Source organism: Chrysochloris asiatica, unplaced genomic scaffold, assembly GCF_000296735.1.
Source record: "Chrysochloris asiatica unplaced genomic scaffold, ChrAsi1.0 scaffold00076, whole genome shotgun sequence".
In the NCBI taxonomy this organism is placed as follows: domain Eukaryota; kingdom Metazoa; phylum Chordata; class Mammalia; order Afrosoricida; family Chrysochloridae; genus Chrysochloris; species Chrysochloris asiatica.
The window spans coordinates 12,568,807-12,589,301 of NW_006408594.1; the positions used below are offsets into that span (position 1 = coordinate 12,568,807).

Below are 20,495 nucleotides of genomic sequence, written 5' to 3' on the forward strand. Positions count from 1 at the left end.
CAGGCGCACCTTTGTCCTCAAGCTGACATCTTTGCTCTTCAACACTTTACAAAGGTCTTGTGAAGCAGATTTGCCTAATGAAATACGTCGTTTGATCTCTTGACTGCTGCTTCCATGAGTGTTGATCATTGATCCAAGAAGAATGAAGTCCCTGACAACTTCTATCTTTTCTCCACTGATAAGACCTTAACACTTAATACACTACTATTCAATTACCAGCTGCTCCGTGGGAGAAAGATGAGGCTTTCTGCTCCCGTAAAGATACACAGCCTCGGAAACCCTGTTCAGGGTCACTATGGGTCGGAACCGACTCGACAGCACTTAACAACAACATTCAAATTAATACTTCTTAATACTTAATACACTATTCAAATTTAAAGGAGCTCTGGTAGTGTAGTGGTTACAAATCAGGCTGCGAACCACAAGGTCAGCAGTTCGAAACTACCAGCTATTCCGTGGGAGAAAAATGAGGCTTTCTGCTCCCATAAAGATTTACAGCCTTGGAAACCCTGTATGGGGTCGCTATGAGTCAGAACCAACTCCATGGCACATAACATTCAAATTTAAGGAGCTCTGGTAGCATAGTGGTTATGAATTGGGCTGCGAACCGCAAGGTCAGCAGTTCAAAACTACCAGCTGTTAAACATAGGAGAAAGATGAGGCATTCTGCTCCCGTAAAGATTTATAGCCTCGGAAAACCTGTGCAGGGTCGCTATGAGTTGGAATCGACTACACGGCATGCAGCCATAGCCATTCAAATGTAAGCACCAACCACTAAAGCCACTAATGTGGAAATTGAAGAATTCAATTTCCACGCAACCAAACACACAATCAAGATGTCTTGATAATTACTAGTGATTCTAATGCAAAGACAATTACTAGTGATTCTAATGCAAAGACGATACAAACAGGAAGTAGTTGGAACTATGGCCTTGGTGATAAAAATGTTATGCTGGAGATTGCATGATAGAATTTTGCAAGATCAATGACTTATTAATTTCAAATACCTGTTTTAAGCAACAGAAAAGACAGCTATACACATGGACTTAATCAGATGGCATTTACAGAAATCAGATTGACTACATCTGTGGAAAGAGAAGGTGGAAAAGCTCCATATCGTGAGCCAAAATAAGGCCAGGGCAGACTGTAACAGACCATCAATTGCTCATATGCAAATTCAGGCTGAAGCTGATGAAAATTAAAACAAGTCCACCAGAGCCAAAATAGGACCTTGAACATATTCCACCTGAGTTTAGAGACCATCTCAAGAAAGATTTGATGCATAAAACGGTAATGACCAAAGACCAGAGAGCTGTGGGATGACATCAAGAACATCATACAGGAAGAAAGCGAAAGGTCATTAAAAATATAGGAAAGAAATAAAACAGCAAAATGGATGTCAAAGGGTCTCTGAAACTTGTTCTCCAGCATAGAGATGCTAAAGTGACTGGAAAAAATGATGAAGCAAAGAGATAAACAGAAAATTTCAAAAAAATGACAAAGTCAGGTACTATCATGAAATGTGCAAAAACCTGGAGTTAGAAAAATCAAAAGGGAAGAACATGTTCAGCATTTCCCAAGCTGAAAGAACAAGAAAAAATTCAAGCCTCCTTTGCAATATTGAAGGATTCTATGAGCAAAATATTGAATGATGCAGAAAACATCACAAAAAGATGGAAGGAATAGAGTCACTGTACCCTTCCATCTTCTTGCTGATGTTCAGCCATTTCAAGAGGTAGCATATGATCAAGGGCCAATGTTGCTGAAGGAAGCCCAAGCTTCACTGAAGGCAATGGTTGAAAAACAAGGCTCCAGGAATTGACAGAACACAAATTGAAGTCTTTCGACAAACTGATGCAGCAGTGAAGGTGCTCGCTCATCTATGCCAAGAAATTTGGAAGACCTGGCCAACTATTAGAAGAGATCCATATCTATGCCCATTCCAAAGAGAGGTGATCCAACAGAATGCAGAAATCATCTAACAATACCATTAATGTTACATGTAAGTACAGTTTTGCTTAAGATAATTAAAAGACGTCTACAGCAGTAGATCTACAGGGAACTTTACAGAAATTAAAGCGGATTCACAAGAGAATGTGAAATAGTGTTATCATTGCTGACATCAGATGGCTCTTGCCTGAAAGCAGAGAATATGAAAAAGATGTTTACTTGTGCTTGACTGACTATGCAAAGGCTTTTGACTCTGTGGATCATGGCAAGCTGTGGATAGAGCATTACAAAGAATGGGTACTCCAGCACACTTCAGTTATCCTCGTGAGGAACCTGTACATAGACCAAGATGCAGCTTTTTAAAGAAAAAAACAAGAGGATACTGAATGATTTAAAATCAGGAAAGGTGTGTGCCATTATTGTATCCTTTCACCCTATTTATCAATCTGTTTGCTGAGCAAATAATCCAAGATGGATTATATGAAGAACATGGCATCGTGATTGGAAAAAGGCTCAGTCACAACCTGCAATACGTATAATACAACCTTGCTTACTGGACACAAAAAGGATTTAAAATCCTTCAATATGGATTGCATCTCAATGTACCCAAAATCCTCACCAACAGACCAATAAATAATATCAAGATAAATGGAGAAAATATTGAAGTTGTCAAGACTTCATTTTGCTTGGATCCACAATGAACACTTATGGAAGAAGCAGTCAAGAAATCAAAGGACATATTGCATTAGGCAAATTTACTGCACAAGACCTCTCTAAAGTGTTAAAAAAGCAAAGACCTCAGCTTGAGGACAAAGGTGCGCCTGACCCAAGCCATGGTATTTTTAGTAGCCTCACATGCATGTGAAAGCTGGACAGTGAATAAGGAAGACCGTAGAAGAATTGATGCATTTGAACTAAGATGTTGATGTTGGAAGAGACTATTAAAAGGACCACAGACTGCCAGAAGCAGCAAATAGGTGTTAGAGAAAATACAGAGAATGCTCCTTGGAGGCCAAGATGGCCAGACTTCGACTCTTATACTGGTCAGACTGCTTACCATTCCACAGCTGACCTGGTTCTGGGGCGCCACTGAGCAGTGTCCCCTTGAGCAGTCATATGGCATTTCTCATCTTAGCTGGCAAAGACTATCATTTGGATTTTTAAAAGGACTGACATGTAAAAACTCCTGCTCACTCATTTTCAGTAAAACCAACTGACTGACTTGTTTGGGGATGAGAGTACTCTCCTAGATTAAACATAAAAGACTATTTACTCCAAAGTATAAGATTAGAGAAGACACACATCCTTAATAAGTGTCTGCTTCGGCTAACTTCAACTTGAAAATGTAAAACACATTGAAAAAGTACACCTGCCTATGCGATGTCTCTCTCCAAAAAGAAACCAAAGTTGGGTAGGAAAAGGAATGTCATAGTAACATTGGAGATCTGTGAGCCTTTGACCTCTTAGGAGTTTGCTGCTGCAAATAACCACTGTACAAACTCAACTAGATAATGTATTTCTAAAATTCTAAATTGTGGAGATAGGCTTTTACAATTACTTCAATGAATTATTTAAAAGGTAGAGTAGGAGGCTTCAAAAAGTTCATGGAAAAATTCCATTCTTTTTTCATGGCATTTTTTTCCCCACAAAATATTTTGAAGCCTCTTTATATTTAAGATGCCACCTGAGTAGTTTTCCTTACTAATTACATCTCCAATTTTTAAATGTACATGGGGCTTCAAGAAGTTCAGGGGGAAATTCCATTATGTTTACATTCTATTTTTCCAAGAACTTTTTGAAGCCCACACATCATATATAAAAGCTCCCTTCTTCTCTCTCTTTTCCAGGTATGATGAGCACACTCTGAACCTAGGGTGGTGGGGACAGCCAGGGAACACCAGGCATGCTGTGGATGTTACTGATGAGATCCCAGGCCTGCAGACTATGTTATGTCAGAAAGAGATTAATTCCAAAATACAGACCTTTTTTAGCTTGCTTCTCTACAGCTGACAGCCAACCAGACAAAGAAAATCAAAGAACCGTGGAAACGCTCTATAAGCTTTCAGTTGACGTAAGAAAAATTCGCCGACTAAAAGGAGGGGTCCTTTTGGAAGATGACACCTATGTTGAAGAAATTGTCAAGATTCTACGAGAACTAGGTGCTGATGGACCTGTGATAGCCAGCATTTTGGAACGATGCCCAGAAGCAATTGTGTGTAGTCCAACCGCTGTTCACACCCAGAAAGAACTCTGGCAGTCAGTCTGCAAAAGTGAAGGAGAGTTAGTTAAGTTAATAGGACAGTTTCCTGAAGCTTTCTTTACTGTTACAGACCAGGAGACCCAGAAGCTCAATGTTCAGTTCTTCCAAGAGTTGGGACTCAAGAATGTCATCATTAGCAGGTTTTTAACAACTGCCCCTAATATTTTTCATAATCCTGTTGAGACTAATCAACGAGTGATAAAAATGCTCCAAGAGAGTTATCGAAATTTAGGTGGATCTGAAGCCAACATGAAAGTTTGGCTGCTAAAATTATTAAGCCAAAACCCATTTATTTTATTAAATTCTTCTGCATCTGTCAAGGAAACAATGGGATTTCTCCAGGAGCTAGGTTTCACAAACCTTGACATTCTCCAACTCCTGTCCAAACTCAAAGGATTCCTCTTCCAGCTTGGCCCCAAAAGTATACAAAACAGTATTTCCTTTTGTAAAAATGTCTTGAAGTGCACAGATGATGGCCTAAAGGAATTAGTTTTGAAATGCCCTGCCCTTTTATATTATCCTGTTCCAGTTCTGGAAGAAAGAATTGAGGGGTTATTGAAAGAAGGGATTTCCATACCTCAGGTAAGAGATGCGCCAATGGTGCTTGAACTGACACCACAGATAGTAGAGTATAGGATGAGGAAACTCAGTTCTTTGGGCTACAGCATAAAGGATGGGCATCTAGCAAATCTCAGTGGAACCAAAAAAGAGTTTGAGGCTAACTTTAGCAAAATCCAAGACAAGAAAGGTAGGCCAGTGTTTAACCCTGTGGCTCCACTAAGTGTTGACGAGTAACCCAGCCAACCTATGTGGCTTCTTTCTAGTGCAGAGTGAAAGGTTAGCAAAGACTTCGGCAGTCAGTTTGTGCATCCACCTCATTCAAGTGGATTCTGACTCTCAGCCACCTGCAGGACAGAGCAGACCAGCTCAAGGCTTTCCAAGGCTGTCAGTCTTCACTGAAGCAAAGCCTGTCTTTCTCCAGCAGAGCTGATGAGTTCAAACCATCAACCTTTCAGTTAGCAGCCCAACACTGAATCCGCTGCACAATCGGCTACTTTGGACAGTTTGTAAGCACCAGTAATTGTACAGACTGACTTAACTTCTGAGTTGTGTTTAAATGAGCTCTAAATAATCTCTGAATTATTGAAATGTAAATCTTTGCATTTATTTTCAATAAAGTCGGTTATTTTAAAACTCATGTACTTTTAAATGGCATCACTATGTTTTCTATAAGTTAATAATTTCTAAAAGGCTGACAAGTGTGCTCTGTGAATTTAAAATATGAATACATGTTTACTTATCCAGCATGTTTCATCTGGTATGCAGACTTCATCTTCCTCACCACTGGCTCAAAAACATCACTCCTGGAATCTGAATTCTAGCACTATCAAAGGGAACAGCTGCAAATGGATCATCGTTTTTTAGAGAAATCCCATTTCATCTCCTGGTTAGAGTAATTCTTTATCTTTGAGAACCAAACATTTTCCAAAAATCTTATGTTCTACTAGAGGAATTTGTGTGAGAAAGACTTTGGACATGTCATCAGGAGGGACCAGTCCCTGGAGAAGGACACCATGCTAGGTAAAGTGGAGGGTCAGCAAAAAAGACCCCCAACAACATGGAGTGGCATAGTGGCAACAGCAGTGGGCTCAAATGTGTAGCAACGAACGTGAGGTGTGCACAGGACCAGGTAGTGTTTCGGACACTGTGAGTTGGAACCAACTTGACATCACCTACGAAAGCAATGAGGAGTTTGATCAGAGCCAACTTGTGTGGCCATTATATCAGAAAATACCTTTTAAGTGTATTACAGATGAAACCAGAGCTCGGGGAGGGCACAGCATTAGGCTGCCAAATGGCAGAGCCCAGATGAACTGAGATCTGGTTCCTTCTCGTACCTCATGGATGTAAATACTCACTTATGAGAAGCCACCCCTACCTGACCTGACATGCCCAAGAGAGTGAGTCTTGATAACAGATTCAGGGATTTTTATGAAAATTCTGCAAAGTTCCTTAAATTTAAATGACAGTTTCAAACCCACCAGCTGCTCCTCGGAAATCCTATACAGTGGCTCTACAGGTCGGAACCAACTCAACAACACTTAACAACAGCAATAACATATACATATTTGAAGTCAGCATAGCTTTTTAGAAAACATTCTGAAAACCCAAGTGTGTCCAAAAGGGAAAGTGTGTGATAATACTGAATTTAGTGGTAGAGTTCCAAGTTTCTATTTCTAAATCTTGTTCCAAGCCAGACATTGCCCAGGAAAACACTGGCTCACATTGTTGGGTAGTTTGAACTTTGTAACAAATACACACGCAACACTTGTCTCAAACATGTACTATGTATGTGTGTGGTCATGAGAAAAAAAAAAAGAATTAAGACAGGCAACATCCTCAACGTTGAGATCACGTAACCCACCTGATTCCAAATCTGTTCAGCTCCTTGGTTTGGAGAGATCTATGTAGCACCTACGATGTGTCAGGTGTAAGTTGTGTTTTACAACCCTAAGAGTTGAGTACCATTGTATACTGTTCTACAGAGAGCAAGCCACCTACCTAAAGTCATCTGACACTGCTGAAGAAAAAGGCCAGCTACTTCACCTGGCGCCCAGGAGTGGTACCAGTTGAGGTCAACATGGCAGCCCGTCCGAGGAGGAAGACCTTTTGAAGTACAGGGGGGAAACTTGGAGAGTTTTAATTAAAGTTTGCCTTAATCCTCATGTAAGCTGTTTTTGCTAGCTGTACTGACAATAAGGAGCTCTGGCAGCGTAGTCGTTTCAAGTTAGGCTGCTAACCTCAGCGTCAGCAGTTCAAAACTACCAGCTTTTCCGCCGGAGAAAGATGAGGCTTTCTGCTCCAGTAAAGATTTACAGCCTCGGAATCCCTGTACAGGGTCACTATGAGTCAGAACCCACTCCACGGCACATAACAACTGACATCAATAGTGTGCTCTTACACATTTGAAAATGTTCATTCAGAATACATAGGGTATGTGGTCTCCACATGCCTCCTAGACAGCCAAGTGGGTGAAGTCTGGAGCTGTGAGAAGCCAGCACTGGGGATAGGAACGTACATGTATTGGGGATCCTTTATCAGTGACTCTAAAGCCATGGACCTAATTGGCACACTGCCTCAAGTAAAAGTAGGTGGCTGGCCAAGCCTGCAAGAGGTTGAGCAGAGGACCAAGCTTGCCAAGAGGAGGACATGATCTACAGTGCGCGCCACCGAGGCTAACAGTGATGCAGAGACGTGGCCAGTGGCTTTGGCAAAAACTCAATCACAGATGATCCCATCCTGAGTAACTCTGGCAGAATGGTCAATGTGAAAAGGCCAACTGGTGTGTGAGCTACAAACTGGAGGAAGATGAGAAAGGCAAGGGCCATACGCTTGTACAGGAATTTCTACAGCAAAGGAAAGCAGGCAGAAGAGAGACAAAGCCAGTATTGAAACATGGTTATGTGCTGATGAGTAGGTACGACCAAAAGAATCACCTGATAAGAGATGGAAAAATTGCAGGACACCTACGAATCGGGTTGTGAACTGCAAGGTCATCAATTCGAATCTTACCAGCTGTTCTGCGGGAGAAATATGAGGCTTTCTGCTCCTGTAAAGATTTACAGCCTCGGAAACCCTGTACAGTGTCGCTATAAGTCGGAACCGACTCCATGGCAAATAACCAACCAACCCTTGAGGAAGTGATGGTAGGTTGGCTTTTGGAGAAGAGCCCAGACAGTGGTCCAGATCCAGATACACTATAAAGAGGGAAGCAGAGTGGGAACACAGATGTAAGGCATGCCCCCACCCCACCCCCCAAAAAATGACTACAAAACAGGAGGGCGGAGCATAGAGGGCCAAAAGAGAAGGGGTCATTTTGAGGAGTAGGAACATGAAGGCACAAGAGGGTGTATTTGGAAAGTCTGGCAGAGTTGAGTGGCCATGTCTAACTCTTGGCCATTAAAGAAACTGCAAAATTCAGCTACTTGGGTCCAAACAGAGCAGACACAGATGGGTTATAGATTCACATTTCTAACTTATCCAACTCTAAAAGATTTTTCATTTTAATTTTGACTTTCAAATTTCTGTATACTGTTTGTTTTTCAAAGCCAGATCCCATTCATTTTCTCCCTTAACCCTCTGGAATCATTTTTGCATTCTTTTTCTCAAGTCTTACATTCTCACTCAGCTCTTGAGAAACAGAATTTTGAAAATTCGAAATGAAAAATACAGCAGGAGGGATAGGAGGAAGGTATCCTTACATATAAAACACTGGAGTTCAATTGTATTTTCCCTGTGAACAACAGCTTGAATAACAAACTGCATTTCCAGAACACATTCCGTGTGTAATTACACTGAATTCTTTGGTCGCAAAATGTAATTAGCTATCAAAGTAAATCACGGACATCTGGAGGAGTTCCAGCCTAGGAAACCCAGCCTGCAGGCAGTGCCCGACGTCCGGCTCTGGGCGTGTGGAGAGGCCATGCCCACTCATTTATGTGATAGGAGAAATCCAACTCAGTGATGAAAGTTAGTCCCTTCCTTATTTGTAAAATGGAAATAAAGGTGCTTCCCTCATCTTGATTAAATCAGACAGTGTGTGGACAGTACCTGGCACATAAGCAGATGCATCCTCCCTCACACAGTCCCCATTCCCGAGTCATTTCTGTCAGTTGGCTCCATCCACAGCTACCTGGGTAGAGAGATGCTCCTGATCTGACAAGTCCTCCAGTTTTCAAAAGTCAGTTGTCTGAACTGGTTAAAATGTAAAGTCCTGGGCCCCTATTCAGATTCAAGTTGAGGTAGAACCTAGAAATTTACACTTAATCTTTATTAGTATAAATATAGTTGTACTTCATTGTCATGAGGACATCGGTTAAGGTAGATGTATATGAAGATGTTCTGCCATGTTTGTTCATTGGCATCAAAAAACATTCGGCTATAGCATTCTCTGTCAACTGCTATATCACTCAAAATTTTAATATTACCCTGTGTTTAAATTTTCTTTTATTTTCTTAGATCTTGATAAAACATCTCATCTTATTGCAAGTCATAGTGCTTGATAACAGACTTCATGTGTTCTTTTCCCACATCCCTTAATACAAAACACTTTATTCAATCAGTGATTTTCTTCTGACATTTCACTAAGTACAGGATTCATAATGTCAATAAGATTAGATTGGTCATCTGGGTGGGCTGGGTCCACCCAAGTTTCTCCTCATTCTGCCAAATACCCACTCGAGAGAAGCTAAATACATGCCTCCAGGTGTATGAGTTCTGGGTAACAGGTCAAATTGCTAATCTACGTAAATAAACCAGAAACAACACAAATGGCAAGTTCACCTCAACAGAAACCTCAGGAACGAACTACACATCTGAACAGTTCTCTGCCGTCATTGCAAAAGCCCCTCTGGAACTAAGCTATCTTCCAAGTTTTAAAGAAACCTGAGATAAAGTAACAGGTGTCTTTTTGTGGGAAAAATTAGTTACAACAACTTTTACTCAAGCAATTTGAAAGACAAAGTTGCAAACAAATATGTGCACATGAACAGTAAACTCAAGTCTCTACTTTGAAGTTCCGGTGCAGAGCAAAGCTCTAAGATCAATTAGAAATAAAACCTGGCAGTGAAGAATAGTCTCTTCCAAATAGCAAGGTGCAAGGCCTCCACCCCATTATTGAGATCATTTTTTAATGAGTGTGTATTGGGGTTTTTTTTCTTAATTCCCTTTGTTAGTTGTGGCATATGACCAAATACACCTGAAATCATACTGCATGAAACAAATGACCAGCTCATTCCTGATGAACTGACTTGAACTTAATGAATTTTTCTTAAAATCCTTGTATTTTGAAAGCTTTTTAAAGTCCCATTATATTCTTCTCCACTTGTCAGTACACATTATTCATGGAAATCTTCGTGATTTACAAACATCTAAGCCTGGAGTGCTTACCAGCTGCTCCTTGGAAACCCTATACAGGGTCACTATGGGTCGAAATCGACTCCACGGCACTTAACACCAAAGCCTCAAGTGCTGGCGTGATCTATGGGCTGCTGTCTGGGAGGTTACGGGCCTCACCGCTGCGCTTCGTGGCCTGGAGGCAGATTTCCACACATGAATATAAAGAAAATGGGGATCTTTCAGGCTTGGTTTAAAACATTTGTTACAAGGAATGACAAACATATATTGCCAGTTCCTTTTTTTTTAATTGAGCATGAAACAAGACAAAAAAACCCCACAGAAATGAAATTTGAGCTGAGCACACTATTGGAGATGGAATAGCACAGGATGCGCTTGGCAAGACAAGACGCGCTCGTCATCATCATCAAAAACTCCCAATTCCCTGCCTGAAATCGACTTGGACAATGGTACAATGTGTACAATGCATCTTAAACCGTCTACGTAGACAGACCCCTTTGAAAGCACACACATTGCACATTCACACCTGATCTACGGAGCCCCTTTCCTTCCAGATTAAATAGTTCTCATCTATTGTGGGGTTGCTTTTAAATGTGTTTTATAGTAATTTCCACACTCCTGTAGGGAAAACACATAGTTCGTTTTTTATTTTGGGTGCCTTGGGTAATTCTTAAGATCTTAAAACTATTTGTTCTTAATATGAAATGTTTCCAGCATAGCTTCTGACCAGTAAAGAAATGTTCTTTAGGCACTGTGAGGTGTATTAACAATGGAGCCTGACCCAGGTTGAAGTGTACAATCGGAGTCTAACTACCAACAGTACGAGTTACCTGCAGATGGCAAGAAATGCCTTTAGCCCACTACTACTCCTGAGATTCCTGTCTTGAGGGAAAACTTAATATCACAAACAATCTGTAAAATGATCCAAAGAGGTAATTTTAAGAACTGCACATACAAGGTATTAAGAAACCTGTTCTTCTGTAAGGCATCAATTATCAATGAATAGGACGTAAATGGTTACCACTCGGAATCATAAAGCCATTTATCTTTTAGACCTAATACCTGCTACTTTTACCAGCTTAAATAAGAAAAGGTGGCCTTTTGGCCTAATCAACTATGTTTATAAAAAAACTAAGACATCTGAAACTATTAGGCACATCAAAGGTTCGGTTTATGTAGTTCAAGATTCCCTTCTTAAGGGGCAAATGAGTCACCTGCACATCATACATAAGGAACTATGAAGACCATCCACTAAAGTCAACTTTCACATTTTTTAGTCAAACTGAAAGACTAAGAGTAAATATGCAAACATACCATATCTTCAGTTACAGCTGAATTAAGTGTAACATTTTACCAGATAAAAAGCTGGAATGGGAGTCTGAGACACCTTCATACACTGTGCTAGTATTGGCCTCTTCTTTTGGACAAAGCCAGTCATCAATACTTTCAACACAGCAGGTTAGAAGGTACACATCCAAAATAGGGGACTTGGTTGTAGTCCCTAGTTTAGCAATTCAATGCCACTGGCATCATAATGCTGGGAAGCAAGTGTGTCTCCATGGTTTAGTCCGATTTGTCTTTCTTCTTTCCTGTTAAGGGCACTTTGTTGACCACAGCCGACCCAACAGCTGACACACCTCCAGCCACGGCAGACACGCCCCCTTTCACAAGCCCTATTCCCATGGACGGTACAGTTGTGACCGCGGTTTTGGTCACCTCCAGACTTTTTCCACCAATCCAAGCCACACCACCAATGGTGGCTCCAACGGCTCCCTTTGTAACACTGAAGATACCCCCAGTCACACGGGACAACATGCCTGGTTGTTGCTGTGGGTGGTCTTTCATTGAACCTAATGAAAGAAAATACGAGAGTCAAATATAAACCTTTAAAAGAACATTACAAATCACAAAGTAACCTGACTTCATAATAATCAAGAGACGGATTTAACGAGGCCAGCCATAAAAACACAAGTGAACGTAGCTCTTCCCCTAATGCATGTATAAATAATTTGTATGGCTGCGTATTTTAAAGTATAATAGTATCTACTAGAAGAAATGACTTTCAAAAAACAGAATTCTACTTTAAATATTCTTGGATATACAGTCTGTAGTCGTTAATAAACCATCTTTATATTTAGGATATCATTATCCTAACAGAAGCCTGAACCCACTAGGATAGCTATTATCAGAAAATAACACATGTTGGCAAAGATGTGAGAAACTCAAACCCTCATATCCACTGCTGCTGGGACTGTAAAATGAAGCCACTGTAGAAAAACTGGTGGTTTCTCAAAAAGTTAAACACAGAATTACCATATTACCCAACAATTCCACTCCCAAAGATCTGAAAGCAGATAAATGGATACGTGTACACCAATAACCAGGGCAGCACGACTCATAATAACCAAATGGTATAAACAATTCAACCGTCCAACAGATGAAATGACAAATAATAAAACGTGGCATGTACCCCAATGGAGTATTATTACTCAGCTACCAGAGCTCTGATCTGTGTCACAAGACAGATGAACATTGAAAGCAAGCTGAGAGAAGTTAGTCAGACACCAGAGAGCAACTGTGGTCCAACTGATATGAAACAGGCAGACTCCGAGAGTCCAAGTTCATCAGTGGTTCCCCGGGTGGTACTTCATAAGGGATAAGGAGTGTCTGTCTGATCAGGGTGATGAAACTGTATGGACAGTGGTGATAGTGACATTAACTGGGAAACGATGTCACTGAAGCGTACACAAAACATGGTGGAGGCATCAACTGTTACAGATATTTCCACACAGTTGTTTTGTGTGTGTGCAGTTCATGTTAATAAAATCAGAATGTGCACAGCAGTGCAGTGCTGGCCTCTACACTCATGCCGTCAGCACTTACTAAAGCGACAGCAACTAGAGGTCACTCTTTACAGTCAGCAGGCTTAAGTGTATTCTTACATGATCAATACAATTTAAAAACAAAGGGAATGTGAAAGAATAAAAAGATGAATAAATGTATTTACCCTTCATTTCCTGAAATCATTACTGAAACAACTCTCTTTCTTTAAAAGTAATGATTCTCAGAAGAATGGCCTGGGACTTCTGAGAACCCCTTAAGACCATGTTGGGTTCCATAAATTAAAGTTTATTTCCACCACACCACTTGATGGCAGCTAGTTGATGTGTGCATATATAATGCTGCTGATATCTTTAATTACACTGTATCAAACCCTGAACCCACTGCTGTGGGGTCCTGCTCATGGCATTACATGGGAGAACTGCTCCACGGGGTTATTTTAGGCTGTAAACTTAACAGAAGCGGATCACCCCATCTCTCTTCCACTGGGTGTGTCTAAACCATCAACCTTTAGGTAAGAAGACAAATGCAATCCATTTGTGCCACCCAGGGACCACTACTTATGAGCGTTAAGTACTGTCAAGTCGATTCCGTACTTAAGCGACCCTGTATAGGGTTTCCAAGAAATGGCTGGTGGGTTTGAACAGCCAACCTTGTGGTTAGCAGTCCAGTGCTTATCCTACAGGCCACATCAAGACCTATGATTACCACTCTAGAAATCATCTGCTTTGTAGATGCCCCTTCTTCAGCAGTTGGCATACAGGCTTTCCTGTGGCAATGTTTTCTTCCTTGACCACCACGCTTCCAGATGGCCTTCACTTATCTCTCAAAGTCCTAATTCACTTTCTCAGCCCTAACTTTTCTTTCAAAAACTCCATGGTTTTAGTTCTAAAAAAAGACAAAAAGAGCTCAGCCAATCCTTTTCCAGATTCTTCCTCACCCCTTACCCCTGCCATTCCCTTCTCCAAAACAAAAAGCTAAACTAACCCTAATCAATTAAGTTTCCTCCATTGTCTTTTTACATAAATAAAAGTTGTTCATTCTGTAAGCTTCCTAGCCATTTCCTTTTTGCCTACCAACATTAAGAAGGAATATAGGAAGAAAATTTTAGATAAGTCAGTAATAGGGTTAGGAGGAAACTGTTGTTAAGTTCTGTTGCGTCAGTTCTGACCCATAGCAACCCTGTATAGGGTTTCTGAGGAGTAGCTGGTGAACTTGAACCGCCGACCTTGCAGTTCAAATCAACTTTGCAGTCCAGTGCATTAACCCACAGCGCCACATCAGGACTCCCAGGAGGAAAACAGAATACCTGGAATTACTACTTCTAGCTCTGGGTCCTGCCCAGAGACACCCTAGTCTATCCGGTAGCCCATTTCAGCCAACCATCCTGCTCCAATTTGTGTCTCTTAAGTTCCATGACTAACCCAGACAAACAGGCAATCCTCCAAAGAGATCACTATACGGATTAACATTAGTTATATTCTACACCACACCATAAATAAAACACCTGTAATTTTATACAGGACATTCATGTGTGAGATCAATGTTTCTAGGAATTTTTTGACGTAAAGTCATAATTTTCAAACCAAAAGAGAACAGTAGTTTAGAAAAACTTATTAAGCAGACCCCAAGACCATGAAAAAATACAACATATTGTAATGAATAAATGAGTTTATCAATAAACCTGAAGAGTTTGGTACACACTGGTATGGTGCTGTAGGATAATGCACTGGACTGCAAGGTCAGTTTAAGCTGCAAGGTTAGGTTAGTGGTTCAAACCCACCAGTTGCTCCTTGGAAACCCTACAGAGAGCCGCGATGAGTTGGAACTGATTCAATAGTAGTAATGACAACACATCAAAAGGAAACACAGTTCATCCCTCCTTTCCTACCCCTGCCCTTTACATGTACAAGGGTACTCATACTCAGGAAATGGCCATAAAACAGGGTACACTGATCTTACATAAAGTGTCCCAATTTTATCAACTACAAATAGAGCTTATAAAACTGTGGCCCCATTCATCAATATCTGTGTTATCTTGTTGTTGTGAAGTGCTGTTGAATCTATTCTGACTCATAGCAACCCTGAATAAGGTTTCCAAGGAGCAGCTGGTGAGCCTGAACCACCGAGCTTGCAGTTCAAACGACTTGCAGTCTGATGCATTAGCCCACAGTGCCACACCAGGACTCCGTTTTCTTATTAAAAGCTAAAAATTATTTTACTTTCAATTATTTTTGGAGCATATTTGCTGACCAGGTAAATGAGTTGCATTATTTTAAATTTAATAAAAATCACATCTTTAATTCACCAGGGCATTTTTGTAGATGTCGTCTTACCTTCTGGTGGTTCATCACTAAGGTATGATGGGATTTCTTGTTGGTTTTTATCTGCCTGATTCATGATCTCCTGAAAAACAAAAACACAGCTGAATTTCAATAATGTGACACCAACTCTTTTCACAAGCTACTTTAAAACTTAATCAACTTTTTCCAGATAAACTACATTTTAAAACACTTGAATGATAACAAGATGGCAGATCAGGTGGACATACAGTGAGGAGCTCCATCAGCAACAAACAGAATACTGAACCAAGCAGGCTCAGGGGATGGTGCCAGAACTCTGAACCACATATAAAGGAAGATTTAGAAGCTTGGAAGGCTTACAGCTAGAGGAATTTGTAGCAGAATCAAGAAATCCATTGCTTTCTAATTCAAGACACTCAGCTGCTCCAGGTGCTGCCATCTTGGGAGAGACCAAGTGGGGGAAGGATCAGAACCATCACGAACACCTGACAGAACCGCAGAGATACACGTGTGGACATCCTTTTTTTTGTATCTGTTCACTGGTCTCTCGCTGACTGCGCACCTCCATTCTGGTGACTAGAGTTGATGCCTGAGCAAATGGACACCCTACCTCAACCCCTGGAGGCATCTACTAAGCATGCGCACAGATCTCCTCAAAATTTAAAGTGACAGTTTCCACTTAAAACCAAACAGCCACCACTTGTCTGTCAGTTTGTCGTACTGTGGTGGCTTGTGAGTTGCTATGATTCTGAAAGCTATGTCATCAGTATTTTAAGTACCAGCAGGGTCACCCATGGTGGACAGGTTTCAGATGAGCTTCCAGACGAAGACAGACTAGGAAGGAGGAGTGATGAACTAGTTCTGAACATTCAGTCACTGAAAACCTCATGAACAGCAGAGAAACACTGTCAGATATAGTGCAAGAAAATGAATACCTCAGGTTGGAAGGCACTCAAAATGCGACTGGGGAAGAGCTGCCTCCTCAAAGTAGAGTTGACCGTGATGACATAAATGGAGTAAAGCCCATGAGACCTTCATTTGCTGATGGGGCACAACTCAAAATGAAGAGAAACAGCTGTAAACATCCATGGAAAATCGGAACATGGAATGTACAAAGTATGAATCTGGGAAAATTGGAAGTTGTCAGAAATGAAATGGAATGCATAAACATCGATATCTTAGGAATTAGTGAGCTGAAATAGACTGGTATTGGCCATTTTGAATCTGACAACCACATGGTTTACTATGCCAGGAATCACAAATTGAAGAGGAATGGTGTTGCATTCATTGTCAAAAAGAACATATCTAGATCGGTCATGAGGTACAATGCTGTCTGTGATAGGATAATATCCATGCACCTACCGGGAAGCCCAGTTAATACCATTATTATTCACATTTATGCACCAACCATTATAGCCAGTGAGGATGAAATAGAAGAATTCTACCAACTTCTTCAATCTGAAATCAATCAAACATGCAATCAAGATGTATTGATCATTACCGGTGATTGAAAATGCAAAGGTTGGGAGCAAAGAGGAAGGATCAGTAGTCGGAAAATATGGCTTTGGTGATAGAAATTATGCTGGAGAACGAATGATAGATTCCTGCAAAATCAATGATTTGTTCATTTCAAATACCTTCTTTAGACAGAGTAAGACACAAGTATACACATGGACCTCACCAGATGGAATACATAGAAATCAAATTGACTGCAGAAAGAGACGAAGGAAAAGCTCCATATAACATCAGTGAAAACAAGGCCAGGGGCAGACTGTGGAACAGACCATCAATTACTCATATGCAAATTCAAACTGAAGCTGAGGAAAATGAAAACAAATGCAGTACGAACCAAAATATGACCTTGAATATATCCCAACTGAATTTAGAGATCATCAGAAGAACAGATTTGATACACTAAACACTAAAGACTGAAGACCAGAAGAGTTGTGGATGACATCAAGAACATCATACATGAAGAAAGCAAAAAGTCATTGAGAAGATAAGAAAGTAAGAAAAGGTCAAAATGGATGTCAAAAGAGACAATGAAACTTGCTCCAGCGTAGAAATGCTAAAGCAAATGGAAGAAATGAGGAGGTCCAAGAGCTGAACAGAAAATTTCAAAGATCAGCTCAAGAAGATAAAGTCAAGCATTACAACAAAAGGGACAAAGATCTGGAATCAGAAAACCAAAAAGGAAGAACACACTCAGCATTTCTCAAGCTGGGGGAACTGAAGAAAAAATTCTAGCCTCAACTTTTGTTAATTGAAGGATTCTCTGGGCAAATTACTGAATGATGCAGAAAGCATCAAGAGAAGACAGAAGGAATACACAGGGTCACTGTACCCAAAGGAAATGGTTCATGTTCAACCGTTTCAAGAGGTAGCATATGATCAAAAGCCAATGAAACTTAGGGAGGAAGTCCAAGGCGCACTGAAGGAATTGGCAAAGAATAAGGCACCAGGAATTGATGGAATTCAAATTAACATCTTTCAAAAAAGTGAGGCAGCACAGGAGGCACTCACTCATCTCTGCTAAGAAACTTGGAAGACAACTATCTGGCCAACTGGTTGGAAGAGATCCGTATTTGTACCCATTCTAAAGAGAGGTGACCTAATGGAATGCGGAAATCATCGGACAATCTCTTTGATATCTCATGCAAGTAAAGTTTTGTTAAAGGTAATACAGAAACAACTACAATCATACATTGACAGAGAACTTCCAGAGGTTCAAGCTGGATTCAGAAGAGGCCATGGAACGAGGGATATCATTGCTGATGTCCGATGGATCTTGGCTGAAAGCAGAGAATATCAGAAAGATGTTTACCTATGCTTTATTGACTACACAAAGGCTTTTGATTGTGTGGATCATGACAAGCTATGGACAACATTGCGATGTATGAGTATTCTGGAACACTTAACTGTGCTCATGAGGAATCTGTACCTGGACCAAGAAGCAGGTTTTCGAACAGAACATGGGAACACTGAATGGTTTAGAATTGATGCTTTTGAGTTATGGTGTTGGAGGAGAATATTCAAAGTGCCATGGCTGCCAAAAGAACCAATAGATCCATATTGGAAGAAGTGCAGCCAGAGTGCTCCTTGGAGGCCAAGATGGCCAAACTTCATCTCTCAGACTTCGGACATATTGTCAGGGGGGACAGTCACTGGAGAAGGATATCATGTTTGGTAAGGTGGAGGGTCAGAGAAAAAGAGGAAGACGCCCAACAAGATGGAATGGCCAAGTGGCAGCATTGATGGACTCAAGTGTGGCAATAGTAGTGAGGCTGGCCCAGGATCAGGCAGTGTTTCGTTCTGCTGTGCATAAGGTCGCTCTGGGTCGGTACCAACTCAATGGCACCTAACTACAACACCAAAATGCCTGACAAAAGTCTCCTTCATCTCATCTCTGTCTAGCTCAGTGTGCCACTTCTCAGATGCTTTAAATTACACCAGTGGACAATGACAATCTGATCCCAAACACCAAGCCGCCAGACAGGCAAAGTACAAGCTCTTCGGTAAGGCTACTACTGTTGATTACAAGTCAGGCTTCTAACATCAAGGTCAGCACTTTGAAACTACCAGATGCTTCATGGGAGAAAGATGAGGTTTTCTGCTCCCATAAAGAGCTATAGCCTCAGAAACTCTACAGGACTGCTATGAGATGGAACCGACTTCACAGCACACAACCACCACCACCACACTTCAAATGAATCTGAAAATTACTAATTGAAAGAGAATTGGGAGGTTGGCTAAAATTTTAAGTGCTTCCTCCTACAGAATATTGGTTAATTTGCCCCCGGTGGCACTGTAGGACAAGCACTGGGCTGCGAACCACAAGGTTGGCTTTTGCTCCTGTAAAGATGTACAGCCTCAGAACCCCTATGTTGTTGTTATTCAGTGCTGTCAACTCGGTTCAGACTCGTAGTGACCCTGTATAGGATCTCCAAGGAGCAGATGGTGGATTGGAATTGTCAACCTTGCAGTTAGCAGTCCAGTGCTTATCCAACAGTGCCACCAGGGGTAAATTAACCAATATCTGTATTGGCAGGACTTAACGTTCTAGCCAGCTAACCCCAACCTCACAGTCTCTTTCCATTAGTAATGTTCCGTTTTAGCTGATGAAAAACTGCAGCCATACAGAAGCGCTTGTTCTGTGCCTGCCAGGCAGCTTGCGGCTTCTGATCAGATTGTCATCATCCACTGGAATCCAATTGAAGGCAGTGAGCTTGAGTTTTGAGTCTGAGTTTAGTTGAATTCATTTCACAATAGTCTAGATGATAATCCTATACCATAACTTAAGGGCTCAAGAAACAATTGTATGGCTGGAGCAGGACCGTGCAATGTTTCATTCAGGGTCATGATGAGTCAGAACCGACGGGGGGTACTGGACAACAACATACCACAACTTAAAAGATGTTCCATGTGAAAAAATTCTAAAAAATATGAAATTGTTCACCTATGAAGACAATACCACCAACCTGAATCACTAAGAAATGGATCTGGAAGACTTTTCTGTAGTCTTTTTTCTATGAAAACAAAGTACTATGATTACTTTTATGAAAAATACTAAGGGGAGGCCTGGTGTAGGTAGCGCTGTAGGGATAAGCACTTGACCATAAGGTCGGTCTGAACTGCAAGGTCAGCAGTTCAAACTCACCAGCAGCATCTTGGAAACCCTCTACAGGGTCGCTATGAGTTGGAACTGACTCAACAGCACTTAACAACAAGTAAGTCAGTCCTAGTGTGGCGCTGTGGTGCTAACCGCAAGGTCAGCAGTTCAAACCCATCAGCCACTCCTCAGAAACCCTATACAGGGTCACTGTGAGTCACAACTGACTCGATGGTACTTCACAACAAATGTAAGAAAGGACCCCTGGTGGTGCAGTGGTTAAGTGCTCGGCGCTAACTGAAAAGTCTGCAGCTCCTTCCCTTCATGGAACCCACCAGCCACCCAGTCTGCTTCCATAAAGATTTCAGCTTAGGAAACCCTAAGGGCAGCGCTTCTCAGTCCTATCAGATAGGTGTAGTCAGAACGGACTCCAGAGCAATGGGTGTGGCTTTTGTTTTTAAGAAGTTAAGAGTCCCTGGGGTGGCCATGAATCAACATTGACTCAAAGGTAACTAGTTTTTAAGATAGATAGATACATAGGAATGAAAAAATCAAAGTCAAACCTTCTCAGTTTCCTTTACTGTCTTACTATGTCTGTTCTTAGGATAAGCAGTGG

At 41.1% G+C, this 20,495-nt stretch overlaps 2 protein-coding genes across 2 annotated transcripts; one reads left to right on the forward strand and one right to left on the reverse strand.

Annotated features, from left to right (window-relative positions):
• Positions 1-3,853: 3,853 nt before the first annotated feature.
• Positions 3,854-5,005, forward strand: MTERFD3 (MTERF domain containing 3). The gene has a single exon (XM_006865249.1). It carries the CDS (start codon positions 3,854-3,856, stop codon positions 5,003-5,005), a length of 1,152 nt encoding a protein of 383 aa, XP_006865311.1.
• Positions 5,006-11,689: 6,684 nt separating this feature from the next.
• Positions 11,690-15,367, reverse strand: LOC102819026 (chromosome unknown open reading frame, human C12orf23). The gene is made up of 2 exons (XM_006865250.1): positions 15,304-15,367; positions 11,690-11,976 (listed from the first exon to the last, which is right to left on the reverse strand). The coding sequence occupies exons 1-2, from the start codon at positions 15,365-15,367 to the stop codon at positions 11,690-11,692; spliced, it is 351 nt and encodes a 116-aa protein (XP_006865312.1).
• Between the last annotated feature and the right edge of the window lie 5,128 nt (positions 15,368-20,495).

What these genes read in the sequence shown, in the direction of transcription:
- MTERFD3 (XM_006865249.1), top strand. Translation starts at nt 3,854, where the DNA reads ATGCTGTGGATGTTACTGATGAGATCCCAGGCCTGCAGACTATGTTAT.
- LOC102819026 (XM_006865250.1), bottom strand. Translation starts at nt 15,367, where the DNA reads ATGAATCAGGCAGATAAAAACCAACAAGAAATCCCATCATACCTTAGT. An exon ending in TAGTGATGAACCACCAGAAG is followed by an intron (nt 11,977 to 15,303) that starts GTAAGACGACAT and finishes TTCTTTCATTAG; the next exon opens with GTTCAATGAAAGACCACCCA.